The 18918-nt window shown below is 31.4% G+C and overlaps 3 protein-coding genes across 5 annotated transcripts in view; 2 read left to right on the forward strand and 1 right to left on the reverse strand.

Moving 5' to 3' along the window:
- The window catches only part of LOC125056083 (gamma-aminobutyric acid type B receptor subunit 1), a 111105-nt gene that overhangs the window by 37837 nt on the left and 54350 nt on the right, over positions 1-18918 (forward strand). The window lies entirely within an intron of this gene.
- On the reverse strand, positions 4612-5773 carry LOC125056084. The gene is made up of 2 exons (XM_047659019.1): positions 5442-5773; positions 4612-4987 (listed from the first exon to the last, which is right to left on the reverse strand). The coding sequence occupies exons 1-2, from the start codon at positions 5647-5649 to the stop codon at positions 4689-4691; spliced, it is 507 nt and encodes a 168-aa protein (XP_047514975.1). The 5' UTR covers positions 5650-5773; the 3' UTR covers positions 4612-4688.
- On the forward strand, positions 6735-7582 carry LOC125056085. The gene is made up of 2 exons (XM_047659021.1): positions 6735-6891; positions 7284-7582. Exons 1-2 carry the CDS (start codon positions 6753-6755, stop codon positions 7526-7528), a joined length of 384 nt encoding a protein of 127 aa, XP_047514977.1. The 5' UTR covers positions 6735-6752; the 3' UTR covers positions 7529-7582.

An 18918-nucleotide genomic window follows, 5' to 3' on the forward strand; every position in this document is an offset into this window, starting at 1 on the left:
ATTATAGTCAATAAAGTTCAGTGTACATTTGAAAAATTCAATAAATAAATATTTATTATTATTCTGTGACATTAAGTGTAACATAAATTCTATTATTATTCGAATGTTGTTTTTAAATTATGTCCAATGCCGTAGCATCTTCCGTGGGCAACTTCATTCTGTTAATTTTGTGTCACGGTGCGCGCGCATCGTAAAATTTCACTCTCATCAATTTTTCATAACGCGCCTAAAGAAGTATAACTTCAAAAATACCACATTTCAAACTCAAAAAGCATACTAGTTTTTAAAAATTTATAACTCATTAATATTTATATTTAAGCGAGAAATTGTATAAATTGCCATTGCCTTAATTTTTATTCAAGAACCTGAATATTATTGTGCATTCAACAGACATATTTATCAATTTTGCACTTAAAACTTTTGACATTTGAATTCAAGCCAAATACTTTTGCTTTTGAGTGGCTAAAACAATAGTCTAGTCGACAAGTTGAAAATGGAACAAAATAGAGATACTACTCCTAAAATTATGTGCGATAGCTCATTGGATCCGGAATGACGTCTAGAAAAATGTGCTAAAAGCGTGTATTAGCACATAAAAAATTGCAAAAGTTATAGACCATTAAAGATGAAAAAATAATGGCATTTAGTTTTTTGCCAATATTTAATAAACTATTAATATTTAAGAAATTTCAAATAAAGATTCTGAAAGAAGAGGAAATTTCTAATAAAAAACTCCTGACTCCCAGAACTCTATCTCCATTATTTATAATGTTAATTTAACGCTGAAAATAGGTCTGCGGGTGAAATTTTTAGGATTCGCGCGTGGCGTCAAAAGCGACTACGGCACATTAATTAATTTATTTAAGGTATTGAATATTTTAAATTTGAAAAAATTATGGTGTGTTCTGAACACTATAATTAATTTATTCCCGTTGAAAATTTTACTTAAAGTTAATTTTTCAACAAGTTAAATAATTGTTAACTAACGAAATTTTCTCGAACGACCGTCTTAATTGTAAGTGAAAAAAAATGTTTAAATAATGGTCGTAAAAATATTTCGCTTCGTAGAGCCTTTCTTACATACATACTTAACAAGATCGTGCCATAAAAGTTAAAAAAATATTTATACTTTGTTTATAACAATTTTTTTACTTAAACAAAAACTTAAAAATCCATGTAATGATGTTAAAAAAAATTTTTTTTTCTCAATCGTCATATAATCGTTTTTATATTAATACAAGATATTTATTAATTTGCAAAAAAAAAAATTCCCGCCATTTGTTGATAAATTTTTTTTAAACAAATTGATTAAATCAATATTTTTAAAAAAAAATTTAACACAACTTTATTACATTAAAAATTTTATGATTTTTAAAAAAAAAATTTTTCCTTAATAACAATTTTTAATTGTTTATAATAGTTTTTTTTTAATTTTCTATTGTTTAAATAATTAGTTAAGAAATTTTTTTTTCCTAAAAATCATAATTGACAGTCTTCTATAAAGTAACAGAAAAAAAATTTTTTTTTATCAACAATTCTATTGTTTATTAACTTACCAATTTGTTATAAACAAATATTCAACTTTTGTTTATTTTTTTTCTAAAACTTCTAAAATTAACAAAAACAACCATATATAACAAAGTATAGAAAAAAAAAATATTAATTTTAAATAAAAGTAATATTCATGATAATCAAAAAATTTACAAAAAATTTTTTTCTATACTTTGTTATATATGGTTGTTTTTGTTAATTTTAGAAGTTTTAGAAAAAAAATAAACAAAAGTTGAATATTTGTTTATAACAAATTGGTAAGTTAATAAACAATAGAATTGTTGATAAAAAAAAAAAAATTTTCTGTTACTTTATAGAAGACTGTCAATTATGATTTTTAGGAAAAAAAAATTTCTTAACTAATTATTTAAACAATAGAAAATTAAAAAAAACGATTATAAACAATTAAAAATTGTTATTAAGGAAAAATTTTTTTTTTAAAAATCATAAAATTTTTAATGTAATAAAGTTGTGTTAAATTTTTTAAAAAAAATATTGATTTAATCAATTTGTTTAAAAAAAATTTATCAACAAATGGCGGGAATTTTTTTTTTTGCAAATTAATAAATATCTTGTATTAATATAAAAACGATTATATGACGATTGAGAAAAAAAAAATTTTTTTAACATCATTACATGGATTTTTAAGTTTTTGTTTAAGTAAAAAAATTGTTATAAACAAAGTATAAATATTTTTTTAACTTTTATGGCACGATCTTGTTAAGTATGTATGTAAGAAAGGCTCTACGAAGCGAAATATTTTTACGACCATTATTTAAACATTTTTTTTCACTTACAATTAAGACGGTCGTTCGAGAAAATTTCGTTAGTTAACAATTATTTAACTTGTTGAAAAATTAACTTTAAGTAAAATTTTCAACGGGAATAAATTAATTATAGTGTTCAGAACACACCATAATTTTTTCAAATTTAAAAAAAAATATTCAATACCTTAAATAAATTAATTAATGTGCCGTAGTCGCTTTTGACGCCACGCGCGAATCCTAAAAATGTCACCCGCAGACCTATTTTTAGCGTTAGATTAACATTATAAATAATAGAGATAGAGTTCCGGGAGTCAGGAGTTTTTTATTAGAAATTTCCTCTTCTTTCAGAATCTTTATTTGAAATTTCTTAAATATTAATAGTTTATTAAATATTGGCAAAAAACTAAATGCCATTATTTTTTCATCTTTAATGGTCTATAACTTTTGCAATTTTTTATGTGCTAATACACGCTTTTAGCACATTTTTCTAAACGTCATTCCGGATCCAATGAGCTATCGCACATAATTTTAGGAGTAGTATCTCTATTTTGTTCCATTTTCAACTTGTCGACTAGACTACAATGTTAATATTGTAACGTCAGAGTCTCACGAAAACATTTTATTAACCTTCCTATGGCATGCTATTTTGATATGCAAAATTACCTAATTTCAAGGTGAAATATTGTATTCAATATGGTATAAATTCGATTCTATTTAGTATTTAAATCAAATAATTAATAGTATTAGAAAGTGACAAAAGATAGTTTGGACACATCTTGTATCAAAATAATTATTAAATAACGTAACAGTAATCAATAATGTTCCGTTTTCCGTCATGTACGGCCAGATAGTGTTCTGACAATTTTTTTTTTTATAATATACCTGTCAGTCCCGGCTTTCCGGCACGACTAGATATTTATTTGTTTAAATATGTAATAGTTAGACATCAATATGGATTGTTTTGTAGATATTGATATCATCGATAAAACTGAAGAACACTTTGCTGTATTGTCAATAGTTTCCGCAGCGTAGGCGTTATAGGGATATACCTTGATGTATTCTGAAAGTATTCTTCCTACACCTTGAAGTTATTGAAGTATTTATACGCATCCCAACTTTTTTGAAAATCTTCTATTGCTTCTTTTCATCTGGTAGAATAATACATTCTAATGGCGAAATGATTATTTAAATCGGTCCAGTAGTTTCGGAGCCATTTCGATGTAAACAAACAATCTCTCCTATTTCTAATATTGTCACCGCGTGACTAAACTAGTCAAAGTTATATGCGGGAAACTTATTCGTTAATTCTAGACATTATAATTGCGCACAAATAAGTAAGAATACTCACAACACAAAACTTTAAATCAAGTTAAACCTTCCTATAACTATTGTTTCACTGATATTCAAACGCAGGGTCAACTAAATAATACCGGACAATTAACTCAAGACAGCAGCCCTGCGATTCTGTAACTCACTTTTCGAACTTACACAGCGGTTTTCGCATCGGCGGTCGCTCTCAAATCAGTCGTGAAGCAGTTATTTTATGATTTGGCATTCTGAAAAGGTGAGAGCTTGTAGTAAAAGAAAAGACAGAAAAGTGAGTTACAGAATCGCAGGGCAGATCTGCAATAATATTTTTAATCTTACTGATGAACCTCATCCTCCTAATTATATTTTAATGTAAATAAATGTATTCAATAATATAATATTTAAATTTTCTCTAAACAAGCCAGTAATTAGGTGGATAGGCCAAAGGTCGCTGAAAGGTCACTCGGAACATAGAATAATTTAATAAAATATGAATATCAAAGGTTATCTAACAAATTTGAAAATAATTACAAACTAAATTGATTATAAGTAAATTATGCAAACTATTTACGATATTGTAAATTATTGCAGTCTCCCATGTTTTTGTTATCATCTACTGAATTCGTATTAAGTTAGATACTGTAAAAATAAGATTAAATTTTGAACCCCAATACAGTTTCAATTATTATTATTATTTATTAGTAACATATTTTAACCAATGGACATATTTCTCTTTTAAACCACCAGAAGTGACACACTAGAAACATAAATGAAATTCAAAATATGAAAAAGTTTTAAAATTTTCAAATACTAAAATTTCAAACACGATAGCAGATCAGAGGTTTAGCTAGGTCACGTATCAAATAAAAAGGAACAAAAAATGGCGGCCATTGACAAATAGAGCGATTGATTTCCATTTCCACCAACTCAGTAACTCACCAAGATGACGTTTCACTATAATTATTTGATTCATATTGAATAATTACGTCATCAATATAGTTTTTTGCTTATATTTTATATTAGATATTTATCTATTTGCAAATGAAATGAAATTTTGTTTTTTTATAAAGTAAAAACAATTGCTGTTTCAGTGGTGGGTTTTCTCTTCATTTTAAGTTTCTTCTTGGTTACAGTAATGATTCCTTCACCTCCATAATCATGTTTAGGGCTCCAGGGGAACGCTATGTTATGGATCCCCTTATCTCTCATATCTCGAACTTCATATTGGTTCCATACAAAACAGCAAACATTTAGCCTGTTCTTACAGCCTGGTATTTCTGTAAGATGTAGATGCCGGGGACAGAGCTTGTAATTGATACAAATTCCTCCTTGTGACCAACACGGTGTGCTGATCAGGGATCCTAATGGGTTTAAAATAATTTAGCTTATTAAATTTTGTTTTAGTTATCTCTCTCTATCCTACCAACTTTTACATAGATTGTCTATCGAACATTATGTACATTATAGCTAAAAATCGTATCAAGCTGTAAAACAGACACGTAATGATTTTAGTATGTTTGGATTGGTATACAAAAATCAAATATATTATGAACAGCTAATTCCTTTTTTTTATATAATATGGGGGCAAACGAGCCTGCAAGACGCCCAAAAAGGGCAGTCATCGCAGCCCATAGACACCCATGTTTAGTGGCTGTGTTGCCGGCCTGTGAAGTTTTAATTAATAAAAATTAAAATTTTACCGTAGTAAAACATATATTTTATATGCTCTAACGTAGTTTATGAGATGCATTAATCTAAGTGTACTAAAATTCAACCTGCATTCAACAAAACATGAAATATGTACGGAAAGCTTACGTCGTGACGAAGCAAGCGATGATAGAGCGGAGTGGTAAGCCAGGAACTCGGCACGTAGATCCTCATATTCCTCATCCTCAGACAGGTCTAAGTTTGCATCATTCCTCAGTGACGTCACGAGGCCTGTGACGTCTTCACTGCCGCTCGAATCCTTTGGAATCCCATCCACTCTCATGCAGAAAACAAAGAATACAAAAAGCAAATACATTTTTCACTGCATTGCCGTTACCCGTGTGCCTTTTTCTTATTATGGCTTTATTGTTCGATTTTATATTGAAAATGCATAAATTCCGATAAGCCTTCTATAGCGCTGTCGCATAAAATATAACCGTTATGTATAGTTTTTTACGTGGCTGAACATTGCTAGGATTTTAGTTATACTTGGTTATAAATTATACATTTGTACTTTAAAAAAACAGCAAAATTTTGGCCTTCAAAAAATTTATTAAATCTCATGTAGTAGTACTAAATTAATTAACAAAACTGTTTAATCTAATATTGAGATTTTATATATAATAAAAATCAAAAGCTGATAATACGATGGCAAAGACAATGAGGTTTACCACTGGAAACACCTAAAAAAATATGGAAAGCTATAAAATTATTTTTAGTCTCAACTGACGCAAATAAAATTGCTAGCATTAACTAGTCGTATATAATGATTTAAACATGCCAAAGTACTGTATTCAATTATGAAATTGTTCAATCAATTCAAGCGTTTAATAATTTATATTTGTTTGTCTAGGTCAACATTTGATATAAAATTAAACATATAAATGAAAACCTACCCTGAGTTATTTTTAATTTGTGTAACCCGTCATGGGTACAAAACTTGACGAAAAATATCCGTCTCGGATTCATGACCCACTACACGTCCTTACTGCAATTTATTTTGAATAAAGGGTTCATTATAATAAAAGCCTTAAATAATGTTTAATTGCTTTGTCCTTCATACCCTTTGACTGATTTTAAAACTGATTAAAGTAACAGAAATGTTTAACTATTTTATAGTACGTAGTATGTTATGTTATACTTCTTGCGTGCCCCTGTCGTACCATCATTTGATAAGGTACCGAATGTGTAAGTAATGAACTAAAAATATACAAAAACCATTGGGTTATACTTAACTATAAAAAAAGGTTGGAAGCTAACATGGCCCTTTACTCTAAAAACTGAAAAGCTACCAAGAAAATGTGAATGTGTCCCATTCGGCGTAATGGGACTAAATTAAACTCTCTAGCAAATAACAAATTTAAATTTTCCAATCAACTTTTATTACATTCTTGGGTTTCATAGAACTTGACGTTAGTAATGTTATTGTATTTGAATATTATTTTCTTGATTTTAATCAAAATAACAAGCCAAGTAAAGTTTGATACCAATAAAGATCTGCTTTTAACGAAGTATACAGATGTTTTTGCGCCCGGTATGAATGGAAAGCCGCAACTTGGTTAGTAGTTCTACTAATTCTTTAAGATTTTTCGGGCTATAAATCATAGTTATTTTTTTATCATAAATTAATTATAATTCTATATAATTAACGGTAAATAAACCACTGAGTTTAACGCACATATGTATGTGTGTCTACAAGTGGCAAAACTGACTTTACCGTGCTTGCTAAGTATAAACCATATTGCGTATTAAAAGATGTAGTTTAATGTTGTTACGAAAAAAATACTTAAAATAGGAATTTTAAACGCGCAAGGTCGCACCCTCGCGCGTTTTACGGATATTTTAATAATATTAAATACATGAAAAATATCCCAATCACCAACTAACGGATGAATGATTCGGTTGTGGACCGTCCAGTAGCCGTTTTTATAAGTTTCTATACTACTGCAGGTACAGGACAAGCTACTTGTTGGGCCCGCGGCGGCGTTTGTGTACATGTACGACACTGTCCTTCCATGAACTTTGATGCTGCAGCATTTGGATGCTCTCAAGGGTATAAAGTCTGTTGCAGAGTCCAACAGCCATTGTCTCCTACGGTCGGGATTCAAAGAACAAACGATGCTCCATACGATTTAGGAAGCAGTTCAAGCGAAAAGCGTGACACGAATATGTTGATTCTTTTAATTTCCCGATGATATCTATAAAATAAACATATAATTTATGTTATAAAAAAATATATACCTAGACATAACTTTTTTTTGAATATCGAAGATTTTTCATAGTTTGAATGCCATAGACATTTTGTCTATTACACTTTTGCACATCATTCATTCTTAGCACATCAGGTCACCACTCATTATCAGAGCCCATTGGGCCTTGGCCTGTTCAACCAAGAACCTCTAGTCGTCTATATTGAGCTGTTTACCTTGTTAGCCGTCGTAGTATAGATCTACTATAGTTTCGAATACTAGAATTGGCTTCTATTATACATAAACATTTGCGGTACTTTAATTTCTTCAATTGGGACAACAGCCAGCATATCGTAGCAATTCCGTCTGGTTTTGACCAATACAATTACTTGGTTTGACTACCAAAAACATCGCTTTTATTAAAACGTATATGGGCGATAGAAGCGATACGGTGCGACTGATCATCGTGTATATTGAAATACCAAACAAATAATTAATAATCACTTTTGTTATCGCTATCTGAAATCTATAACTATAAATTTAACTTGGATTGCTTAAATGAAATATACGTAAATTGCACATAGTTCTTTATTTGCAAGAATATGATAGAACCTAGATGGTACAATGGCCTACAAATTTGTCATTCATAAATTTTGAATTACGTATTACATTACATTATGACAACTAATGTAATTAAGTGTAGTATAATCGTTAGAGAATTAATTTCCTACTCACAATTATACTGTATTTACAATATTATTAACCAACATAGTATAACAATTTAAGTAGGCGTCTGGTAGATAGTACCGGTGAACCCAGAGCTGGTGCGAGGAAATGCTGCCAGCGTTAAAGGTACACTGCCACAGGGACCCATCTTTTCAAATTTGTTTAAATTGTCTATTTATCAATTTTAAATTATTATTATCGTATATATAGTGAGTTTATATAGCCCGATATTCTGCTATGAAACTTTCATCAGCAACATAAGATAACAGTATACGAGTGATTAAGTTTACATTCTAAAGTCTTCTCGAATGTAACTTAAAAGTTTCTAACATTATCTAAGGCTTCAAGTTCTAAGAACATATAAAACAAGATATGGAATTTATGGATAAGAAAATGGAATATCTTGGTTATAATTTAATAAATTTGTTAATGTTTATAGTTAGTTGAACTGATTTGTTACTTGTATTCATAATAATTGTCAATGAGTCATTCTGAATATGGGAATTCTTGAGACAGACGGAATACCTGTATTGACGAGAGCCATTTATAGGAGATATATTATTAGATATAATTGGAGATTAATCGATGAGCGCGAATGTGCCCTCTTTATCTTTTGTGTCGGATGTTTATTATGATCGGAGTTGCGAAATTTGGGTTGATACTCTGTATCCGCCAATACCGCCAGTGATCACGATCTCAATTTCAATATTGAGTTTTTGGCCAGCACAGTCCCAAGCTTGCGAAATGAGCGCCTCAAATTCCTTCTTCAAAAGTGAAGTACATCAAAATTGAGTACAAACACGTCGCTATCGCTATTTGAGTGAGCTAGTACAGGCGGAAGTGCGTTCCATGCTGTACAGGGTGGTTCAAACATCACCAACTCCCAAACATACGTAATTTGTTAAAAATACCTATAAATTAGATAAAGGAATTACGCGTAAATATATAGAGTAATATAAAAAAGACTTACGAATCTAATTATAGACATTTAATGTTCTGAAGTCAGTTAGAACAAACGTAGTCCTAAATCGACTATAAAATAGAATAAACTGCTTGCTTTCACGAGCTTTTATATCAATAAGTTTTAATATTATTATGTAATAAGCAAAACTTCTATAATAACCGAAATTACTACGTCCCATTTCCTCAAAAATAAGGGTCGTGCTAACGTTTGCCTCGTGATCTTATTTCCATAAGATAAACGAAAAGTGAGCTTGAAGTACCAATAAACATCAAAGCTCCTATAATTTTATTATTAAACCGCTTCATTTACTTTCGACATTTCTACTGCTCTAACTTAATACAGAACACGTAGTTAATATGTGTATTGAGATGTAAAAAAAATAGCAACCAAAATTTAATCATACAATTCTTTTTAACAACTACAAAGGTAAAAGACAGATAGTGTATTGCTTTCGTTAGAGTTTGGTAATCAAAGCATTGTTGTACGAGTATATACTTATTAGCATACCCCGGTGGACCCCTGCAATCGTGAGTCAAAATTTATACTTTCACAGTATTCCACTTCTTCTCTTCAAATATTCAGAACATGTGCCAAGTAGTTTGACAAAAGCTACCTTGTGTGCTCACCACCTTAATTATATTACTATACCTACTTTCTTTCGTTTCTTAGTCGATCATTCAATATACAGGCTCAACAGTATTTTCGTGTTACAAGGCACAAAAATATATGTTCCTAATTTAGCAGATTCTATGTCAATCTTTTACGGATAGTTCCCGCAAATTTGTTGTTTGAAAATATATTTTTTACTATATCAATAAATTATAATTTTCGTTTACAGTCTTCGAGTTCTCGAATTATTGTAATGGAAATTGCTGCGTAGCGTAAGTCTATCCAAAATGTGTAAATCGAAACTCAATTTCATTTCGACTAACAAACATTCGAACCATAATGATAAGTAATATCTAATCAATAAAATAATAATTAAATCACAAGGTTATTTTAAAACTTTAAAATAAAACGCGAAAAGAAGATGTAGTCACTAGTCTTAGGTAAATCAAAGTAAGAGTTGCAAGTGGAACAAAACAAAACGATTCAACTTGCAAAACCATGCCTCTGCTTCTTGCGCAATTGTTTTTGTAACCGAGCCGTTGTGGTCTTAGCTGTTTTTCTCTTTTCGTCCCACTTCTTATTATTTATTTTTAACGTCTCTAGCAGCTTTACGTTCGAGTACTGGAATTTCCTGGTTAACAATGTAAATGTTTGAAATATGAAAATAAATTTTTAGTGCAGTGTAAGTATCATAGGACATTTTATTAACAGTCTAAATACGTGCATTCATTAATCACCGTTCATATTGACTGTCGTTTTATTAATGATAACATGTTGTTGGAACGAAGTTCCTTATCGCGCGTTGTGAAAGGGGGCTAGACGGAAAAAATTCTTACGAAAAGTTGTCACGACACTTTTTTGCTATTTGCTATTGTAATACACCGGTTCTCGTCCGATCACCGAAGTTAAGCAACGTCGGGCGAGGTCAGTACTTGGATGGGTGACCGCCTGGGAACACCTCGTGATGTTGGCTTTTTTTTTTCGTCGTAAGATTGGTGTCGAGAAAATCTATCATACAGTTATGATACCAAATAACATATAAATTAATCGAAAGGAATTTCGTTCCATCCGGGTGTCCCTTGACACCTCTAAAGTTTATATATATATATATATATATATATGTAGAAACCGCTAAAACATTTTAAATTTACGTATTCAGATTTTTCCATTATTCAAATTGGGAGGCGGAATTTCCTAAAATCCGTCTATAGTGGATGACACTAGTAGGTTCTTGTCCTTGTCCTATAAACCTGAGTCGTAAATCGATTAAGACATCAAATTTTGACCATCGTAAAATAATGATTTGTAAGTTGTCATTTTACCTTATACCCGAAGTACTACATTCAGATTTGTCTGTGTTGGTAATTAAAATAATATACTTGACATCATTACGCATGAATAGCTGACTAACGACGAAATATGAACTCGTCTTTCATTGGTAAGTATAAATCAGATTTTCAGTTTTAGCTTTTAACTAGGTAAGCATAAATCAGATTTTCAGTTTTATAGTGCTTAAAAGTAAGCTCGAAATACTTGAAACCCTCAGATTATCCAGCTCAAGTAATTGAACATTTGATGTCAATCCTCAGTCGAGCAACCGGCGAGAAGCACAATAGGAACAATTCTGAATTGCTGTAATGAAATAGAATTAAATTTAGCTCGGAATTTTAGCTTATCTCCTAGTTACTTTGGAATATTAACACTCAGTGTATCGATACAAATGGCTTATAGAATTCTAATATATACTTAATATAATTTATTAAAAGTCATAAAATAATTTTCTAAGGTAAAATCGAAGTAAGATAAAACGATTTAAAATAAAAACAGGGTCTTCCTTTGTAACTTTTTTATTTAAATAAACAAAATGAGGATAACAACTTCGTTAATTAGTCGGTTTCTTTGTCATAATTAGATTTTATAAACCACAATATAATTGTGTTTAAGGTTTCGCTTAGTTAAAAGAATTTCTATTATACGCTTCAACAAAATCCAATTAAAATTTTTCGCCACATTTCATATTCGTTAAGGCCCTTATCTTTCCAGCCCTTTGCTAAACCCCATTCGTGTTTTGGAATATTGTTATTATATGTTCCTGACACTTAAACGTGGGCCTCACGTAAATTTCACTTTGATATTAAGGAAATTATAATTATATTCCTATCTTAAGAACAATACAAACATATGAATGTTTTGAACTTTGATCTAAATGTATAAGTTAAATAGGGAGCTTTAACAATAGTAATAACTTCTGTTCCATTCTCTTAAATCAATATTCTTAGACTAAAATAATCAGATTTACTTGTTTATTTATATGATTTGATTTGTTTGTTGGGCAGATGCCACAGTTCTTCACTTGCTACTGTAGGTACTATCATCTCTTCCCTCTTGCATACACCACACCACATAAATCGTGGCCTGAAAATAAGGACAGAGCACTAAAGTAGCGCGTCGACTTATGAGTACAGGCATTTTAAGACAAGAATAACCTTCACTCATGATGATCACGAAAGAAAGAATATAAAAATCTTTTTTTATATAGAACAGGGGTAAACGGACAGGAGATCACCTCATTAAGTGATACCACCACCAATTGACGCTCACAATGTCAGAGGGCTCGCGAGAGCGTTGCCGGCCTATTAAAAAAATCATTAGATGAACGGTAACATAACCAAAAAAAATCCGTTAGATCGACTAGGTACTATGTGGATTTAGGATATACATCCTGGTATTACATGACTCACATCCACAGACTAACAAAAAAAAATTGTGCGTGTACTAGGTGTACACACGTAAGAAGTGAAACTTCTTTATGATCTTATTTTTCGAAAAATGATATACTATATGCAACTTTACAGAAATTGGTTAAATAAAGTTAAATTAGATAAAGTTTAACAAAAGGCTTTTATTATCATAGACATGAATACAAATATTTCATTTTACCTTATTACTACGAAGATTATTATAGAATTTCATTAATTGTAATAGAATTATTACTATCATTGAAAAACGTGACGATTTGCTACAAAATTTCTCCCATACGTCGATAAAGAAGTTTCATTCCAACCCCGATAAAGAAGTTTCACTTCAAAAATTAAATGAAACATCAGTTAACACATAGTAGATAATCAATATCTAAAGAATCTAATCTAAGAAATATAATTATATCTTTGATCTATTTTATTAATTATAATTAATTTGATCTATTTTATTTTATATTGATCTAATTAATTTTCTTTTTTATGTTTTAACTTCTTTAAACCAAATTTGTAAAATAGTCTCACAACGTTATTTAGAATCACTTTCTAGGCATTTTCCAGAAAATACTTTAATTTGTGAGGTGATTTGTTAGTCTCCGCAGTCAATAAAGGTACTGAAATTACTTCAAGGCAGCCGAGGGTTGGTAATAAATCTTGGAATAGGTAGGTTAATTAGACAGCCTCCAAATGGCCCTACGTTAATTGAATTTACAATAAACTACTTTTTATAAGAGAAAATTAAGCCCTAAATACTTTCTTAGAGACTTCTCCATAAAGAGGAAAATGTTTCTTTAGTTGATCATAAATAACCTTAAAAGTAGTTGCCTGGGTAATTTAACGTCATTTCTATAAATATATAGCATATGAAAAAGTTACTTAAGGCAAATTTTATTTAAATAAATAAAAAAATTATTAAATAAAATGTACTGCGAGAGAAGATTATTTGACTAGACTTGTGAAATTACGGAATAGATAACGTAATTTAAGCAACGCAAGCTTAAGCAACTATAATTAATAGATTTTGAATATGTATGAAATGAAATGGTGGAAGTCAAAGCGGCGCCATTGATTCCAATAGGAAATCCAACTGATGACCTTACAACGTTGTGATGATTTGAATACGAATAGATTTTATTGCAATGTTGACAAAAATAATCGGTGACATTCAGAATAGGCAAGCATATTAAGTAGATACAAGACACATTTTAAAGAGTTTTAAAAAAGCTTCACCGTGCATTAAAGATAAAAATGAGTTTTATTAAATCAACTTTAAGTACCGGAAACTTTTACTAGGTGCGAGTACGAGCCCGGATATCCGGTTTCCGTTACGTCCTATGCAAATGCGTTGAATACATTTTGCAATTTTACTATTTCCATTGCGCTAATTGGCCTTCCTTTCAACGCCCCCAACAAACGATCGCCGGTCTTTGTGCCGACATCTTGTCGTTATTAATTGTAGGAAACAATGTCTTCATATCGTGTTGCAATCTGAAATAAAATATCTTTGTAGCTTACATTTAATAGTAATGAAACGAGTTTTCCTTTATTAGTTCATAGAAATAACGTCGTAGACTTAACGGTTATATTGACTTGAGTAAATTAAAGTGCTACTCCGTAGGGGCATTGCGGAAATACGTAGACGCTTATTTTAGAGAAAATATAACATGTGTACTTCAAATAAATTGCACAGTATTAAAGAAAAATAACCGACATCCTATTCAAATATGCCGTATTTAATTAAATCTATTTGGCAAAACTTGAATCCAGTCCAAACCCCACACAAAACCCACTGGATAGGAGTTGAAATTTCGGTCCTTTAAAATTTACCTCTTAACAAGTAGTTATAGAAAGAATAGCTATTTTCGTAGTATGACAATTTAACCACAGATTACTTAGAACTTATTATTAATTGATGCCCGGAGATGCTTTCTTCGATTCCTGGAGCAACAGCATTTTTTTTCGAACCATCTAGATGCCCACAATAAAAGAAACAGAAACGCTTCCAATCTTGTACGCGACATCAAAATAACTATGTTCTGCCCTGCGATTCTGTAATTCACTTTTCGAACTCACACAGCGGTTTTCCGAAAAGGTGGGAGCTTGTAGTTTATTGTTTATTAGAATGCCAAATTATAAAATGACTGCTTCACGACTGATTTGAGAGCGACCGCCGATGCGAAAACCGCTGTGTGAGTTCGAAAAGTGAGTTACAGAATCGCAGGGCTGATTTCTAAATTTAAAAAAAACCTATAAAGAGAGGATTTTGAATCGATTTTCAATAACAACACGATTATCTAATTATCCAACCTTCGCACGCAAAAATAAAGAAAGAAAAGTTAAAAGAACTAATTCAAAAATTATAAACACGCGTTTTATTTTAGGACTATTTTTCTTTTATCTTTTACACTATAATTTGCTAAATTTCGTCCATAGCGTAAGGTGAATATTAAACTGAAGTAAGTCTGTGATGAGATTTAATATTGAATAAGTTACCTTCTGTTTCTGTAAAGTACGTTATCCCTTCAATTCTCATAGGTCTACCAAGTTGAGACTGTACGAGTTTGAGAAAGTTCACGTAGTTAATTGAGCACAATTTAACTTCTAAAGGGTGGCTCGTGTTCACTAATATGGATGTTTTGAAACAACATTTGAAATTCATACGTCAAAACAGTTATTTCATGCGATGAGTGTGCGATTTTAGTTTTAGACGGTAAATTAGTTTTGAAATGCAGTGGTTTTAGCTAATTAAAATAGTGAAAATTTAATAAAGTTAAACTCTTAATTACATGGTTTTATCTGCGTATTTTTTAAGTAAGAGCAAAAGCAAGTATTTTACTTAGCTTTAAAATTAATTAAACGGTTACTACTACCATTTTATTTGTTTTTATATTATATAGTCATGTCTATTACGAACAAACCCGAAACTTCTCTAAAGGGCTACATCAACATTAGATATCACGATTTTGAACAATAGTTTGGCATTTGGTATCATTTGCCATTGTCAAAGATGTTTACCGGCACCCCATGGCTTTGTAATTTATGGTTAGGAAATATAATTGATAAGTTCAGACTTCGATTTGCAGCAAAGAAAAACTTTAGGGTCACAAAAGCATCATTACCTTACAGATCTTTAATGAAACTGTTGCAAAATTAAGTCGTTTACATTTCCAGGTTTTAGAATATGGTCTACGATGTCAGTCTAGCTGGAACACTTTTAGCCTGAAAAGCAGGTCAAAATCTTAGCATCGAAATAGACACGATCAGGTTTCTGGAGGACAGGATCCTTAATTACTATATGTTCTAAAATTAATTTTACAATTGATTTCTCAAACAAATTTAACGAACGGATAAACAAACAAATAAATAAACCTTATACTACAATAATATACCGTCATACTGCAGTATTGTATGTATTATTTAGTATCTCCTCTAAATATTAATGGTATAACTTCAGTTTTAAGCCGTTGCTTTTACAAACACTGAGAATGAGCAAGCTGTGTAATAAAATATCAAAGAGATTCGGGTAAACAGCTTCCATGCTCTCAAATGCAGACTCAACGAAAAATATGTTGACATAGTATTTTAGTCACTTGTTTGTTCAAAATATTTTGTTTTCAATATCGTTACAGATAGATTGTCACAGTCTTATTTTAATATACATTACACATTCAAATTTATATAAGCTTTTTAAAAGAATTGTAGTATATACATTATACGTAGTTGTATCAACAGCTTTAATTAGGAATAATATTCATAGAAGCTAAATAAAATAAATCTTTAAGTCAAATATAAGACTTAAGTTTCGTAATTCATGTCTATAAATATTGGTTATGCGCTGTAAAAAACTAAAACCTATATAAACTTATAGAAAATTTAAAATAAACAAAATTATATTTCAGAGGTATTTAACAAGACTTGACTCATTTCTCTTTTGTCCTGATTGATAGAGTTAGCATCGTATTTTATTATATTTTAATTTAATTACTAACTAAATATACAGTGGCGTAACAATAGGGTGGTAGGGCTGGCAAAATGCCACGGGCCCCCGACTCAAGAGGGACCCTGCCCAATAGACATTATGTTCTATGGATAAATGTGAAGTCTCCAATACGCATTAGCCTAGCGTGAGGACTTCAGACCATTCCCTTTCTCCTAAGATAGGAGGCCTATGGCCATTAGTGGATCATATACGACCTGTAATTGAGTACGCTGAAAATCTCGAAGTTTATTAAAGTACTCAGTACAACGTGACGCAGTAAAGTCCCGGCCATATAGCCAAACATGTTTTGTATAGCCACATATGGCCGATATTGCCCCGATGGGTGGCCGGACGATCGCTAGGCTATCGAATTCAACTGCAATATTGCACAGCCAGTTCTATTGTTATTTCAGTCACTCTCTTTGTTATGGCACAGTGTATCCTTTTCTACGCGACATGACGTTTGCTATAAGTGAAGTGTGCCTGTTGCTATATTCTGTGTTTTGCGATCAGCTGTATTTGACGTTAGATTACTACGTAAATATTACTGCTTTTGACATTCTAGTTCTTGAATAATTTATTATCAAGACTTATTTCTAGACTCAAATTGTCTACAGTTCACGCCTATTTAAGTAAGGTCGAATCCACAATCTCTTCTTTTTCTGTTTCTTTTTTAAAACAATATAAGCTGCTGGGACAAGTGAGATTTCGTCAGCCATTGTTGCCGGTTTGTGTAGCCCGTTTAGGAGTCTGCATCATGGGCCATACTATTGCAGACATATTGCAACACATTGCCCAGCCATAGATTGTTCGGCCATCAGCTGCATTAAAATATTTTTCTAATGGCCGGACAATTAGTTGCCAACAGTGCAGCCATCAATTGCAGCAAAACATGGCCCGTTTAGACGCGCCATAAGAACATACATTTTAATAACTATTTATTGAAAACCCAACAGAGTATTTCCCTATTGTGTAATAGGATGGGAACGCTTATATTAATAAGGAAAAGCGATGCTTCGTAATAAAAATATATGGTATTATCGCACCGGAAAAAGCTGAGCCACGTTATACCGTCATAATTGTCATAATGGCTTAATCTCATTAACCGTAAATGAAGACGATGTACTTGAATGAAAACTGATTAGTATACTTTTATCAACATAATATAAATTGTAAGAATAAAGTAAAGTTATCATCGCTGAGAGATTTTTCAGATGTTTTTTAAGGCTCATTATACATAGCCCACTAGCGAACTGTCGAATCCACTCCCAGTTTGAGATACGACCTCCAATTGTTAAATTAAAGGCCGGCAACACACCCACTAAAATCGCTGTCCATGGGCTCCAGCGACTAATCTCTTGAGGCGACCCGTAGGCTCGTTTGCCCCCCTATCTTAATATATATAAATTACGTGTCACGTTGTTTGTCCGCTATGGACTCCTAAACTACCGAACCGATATTAATCAAATTTGCAAACCGTGTGTAGTTTGATCCAACTTAAAAGATAGGATAGCTTACATCTTAATTTATACCCGCAATATTATTTTATTGCAAATTATTTGTTAATCACAATTCTAACAGATGGCGCTGTGTTGAAAGTACCAACGTTTCACATAAGCTACAATTTAATGCCATAACCACTAATAAAGCATGGTGGTCCCTATGATTGGTGTTCTCCTACAATTTCCCTTGAATAGTTTACTACTATGTAATATAACAAAAACCTTAGCCACAGCAACGCTTGGCCGGTCTGCTAGTCATATATAAAAAAGAATATTTTATAATTTTAATAAATATTGTACTTAATTGCTGCAGAATGCGGTTTCACTCGATGTGAGTTTTTTTACCTTGAACCGGGTTTTAACCGTTCGTCTACTCGTATAGCGTCAAAATTTCCAAAAATCATGAAATAAACTTTAAAAATAAAAAAATTCTTACCCCTGTGATTGTATATTTTGATGATTCAGTAAGGGCAAGTATGATATAATAAATAGACAAATAACAAAGCGCTCATACCCATAGAAGATATTAATTGACATTAAAACAGTCTTGTAAGCATTTTAAACTTCAGAATGTTCTCTCGTTATTTTTCTTTCATTCCAAGACAGTCCTCCTTGTAAGGGGCATTACGGGACATGACGACCCTATCGCCTACTGGTGAAATAACATGTGATGGAGGTTCTTTCACCAGCGCAATTAGTCAACCTTCCTGTGATTTCCATGCTGTTGCCTTCGGGCTTAAACCAAATGGGCAGGCACGACCGGGGCAGTACCACTGTCTCTTAGGAAACCTTATTGGGTGTCGTGCGGTAAAAGATATTCCCGGAACCCGTCGCAGAAGAAGAAAGAAATATGAAGGCGC

This window comes from Pieris napi, chromosome 14 (assembly GCF_905475465.1).
Source record: "Pieris napi chromosome 14, ilPieNapi1.2, whole genome shotgun sequence".
In the NCBI taxonomy this organism is placed as follows: Eukaryota; Metazoa; Arthropoda; class Insecta; order Lepidoptera; family Pieridae; genus Pieris; species Pieris napi.

What these genes read in the sequence shown, in the direction of transcription:
- LOC125056084 (XM_047659019.1), bottom strand. Translation starts at nt 5,649, where the DNA reads ATGTATTTGCTTTTTGTATTCTTTGTTTTCTGCATGAGAGTGGATGGG. An exon ending in ATCGCTTGCTTCGTCACGAC is followed by an intron (nt 4,988 to 5,441) that starts GTAAGCTTTCCG and finishes TAAACCCATTAG; the next exon opens with GATCCCTGATCAGCACACCG.
- LOC125056085 (XM_047659021.1), top strand. Translation starts at nt 6,753, where the DNA reads ATGTTATTGTATTTGAATATTATTTTCTTGATTTTAATCAAAATAACA. An exon ending in GAATGGAAAGCCGCAACTTG is followed by an intron (nt 6,892 to 7,283) that starts GTTAGTAGTTCT and finishes ATACTACTGCAG; the next exon opens with GTACAGGACAAGCTACTTGT.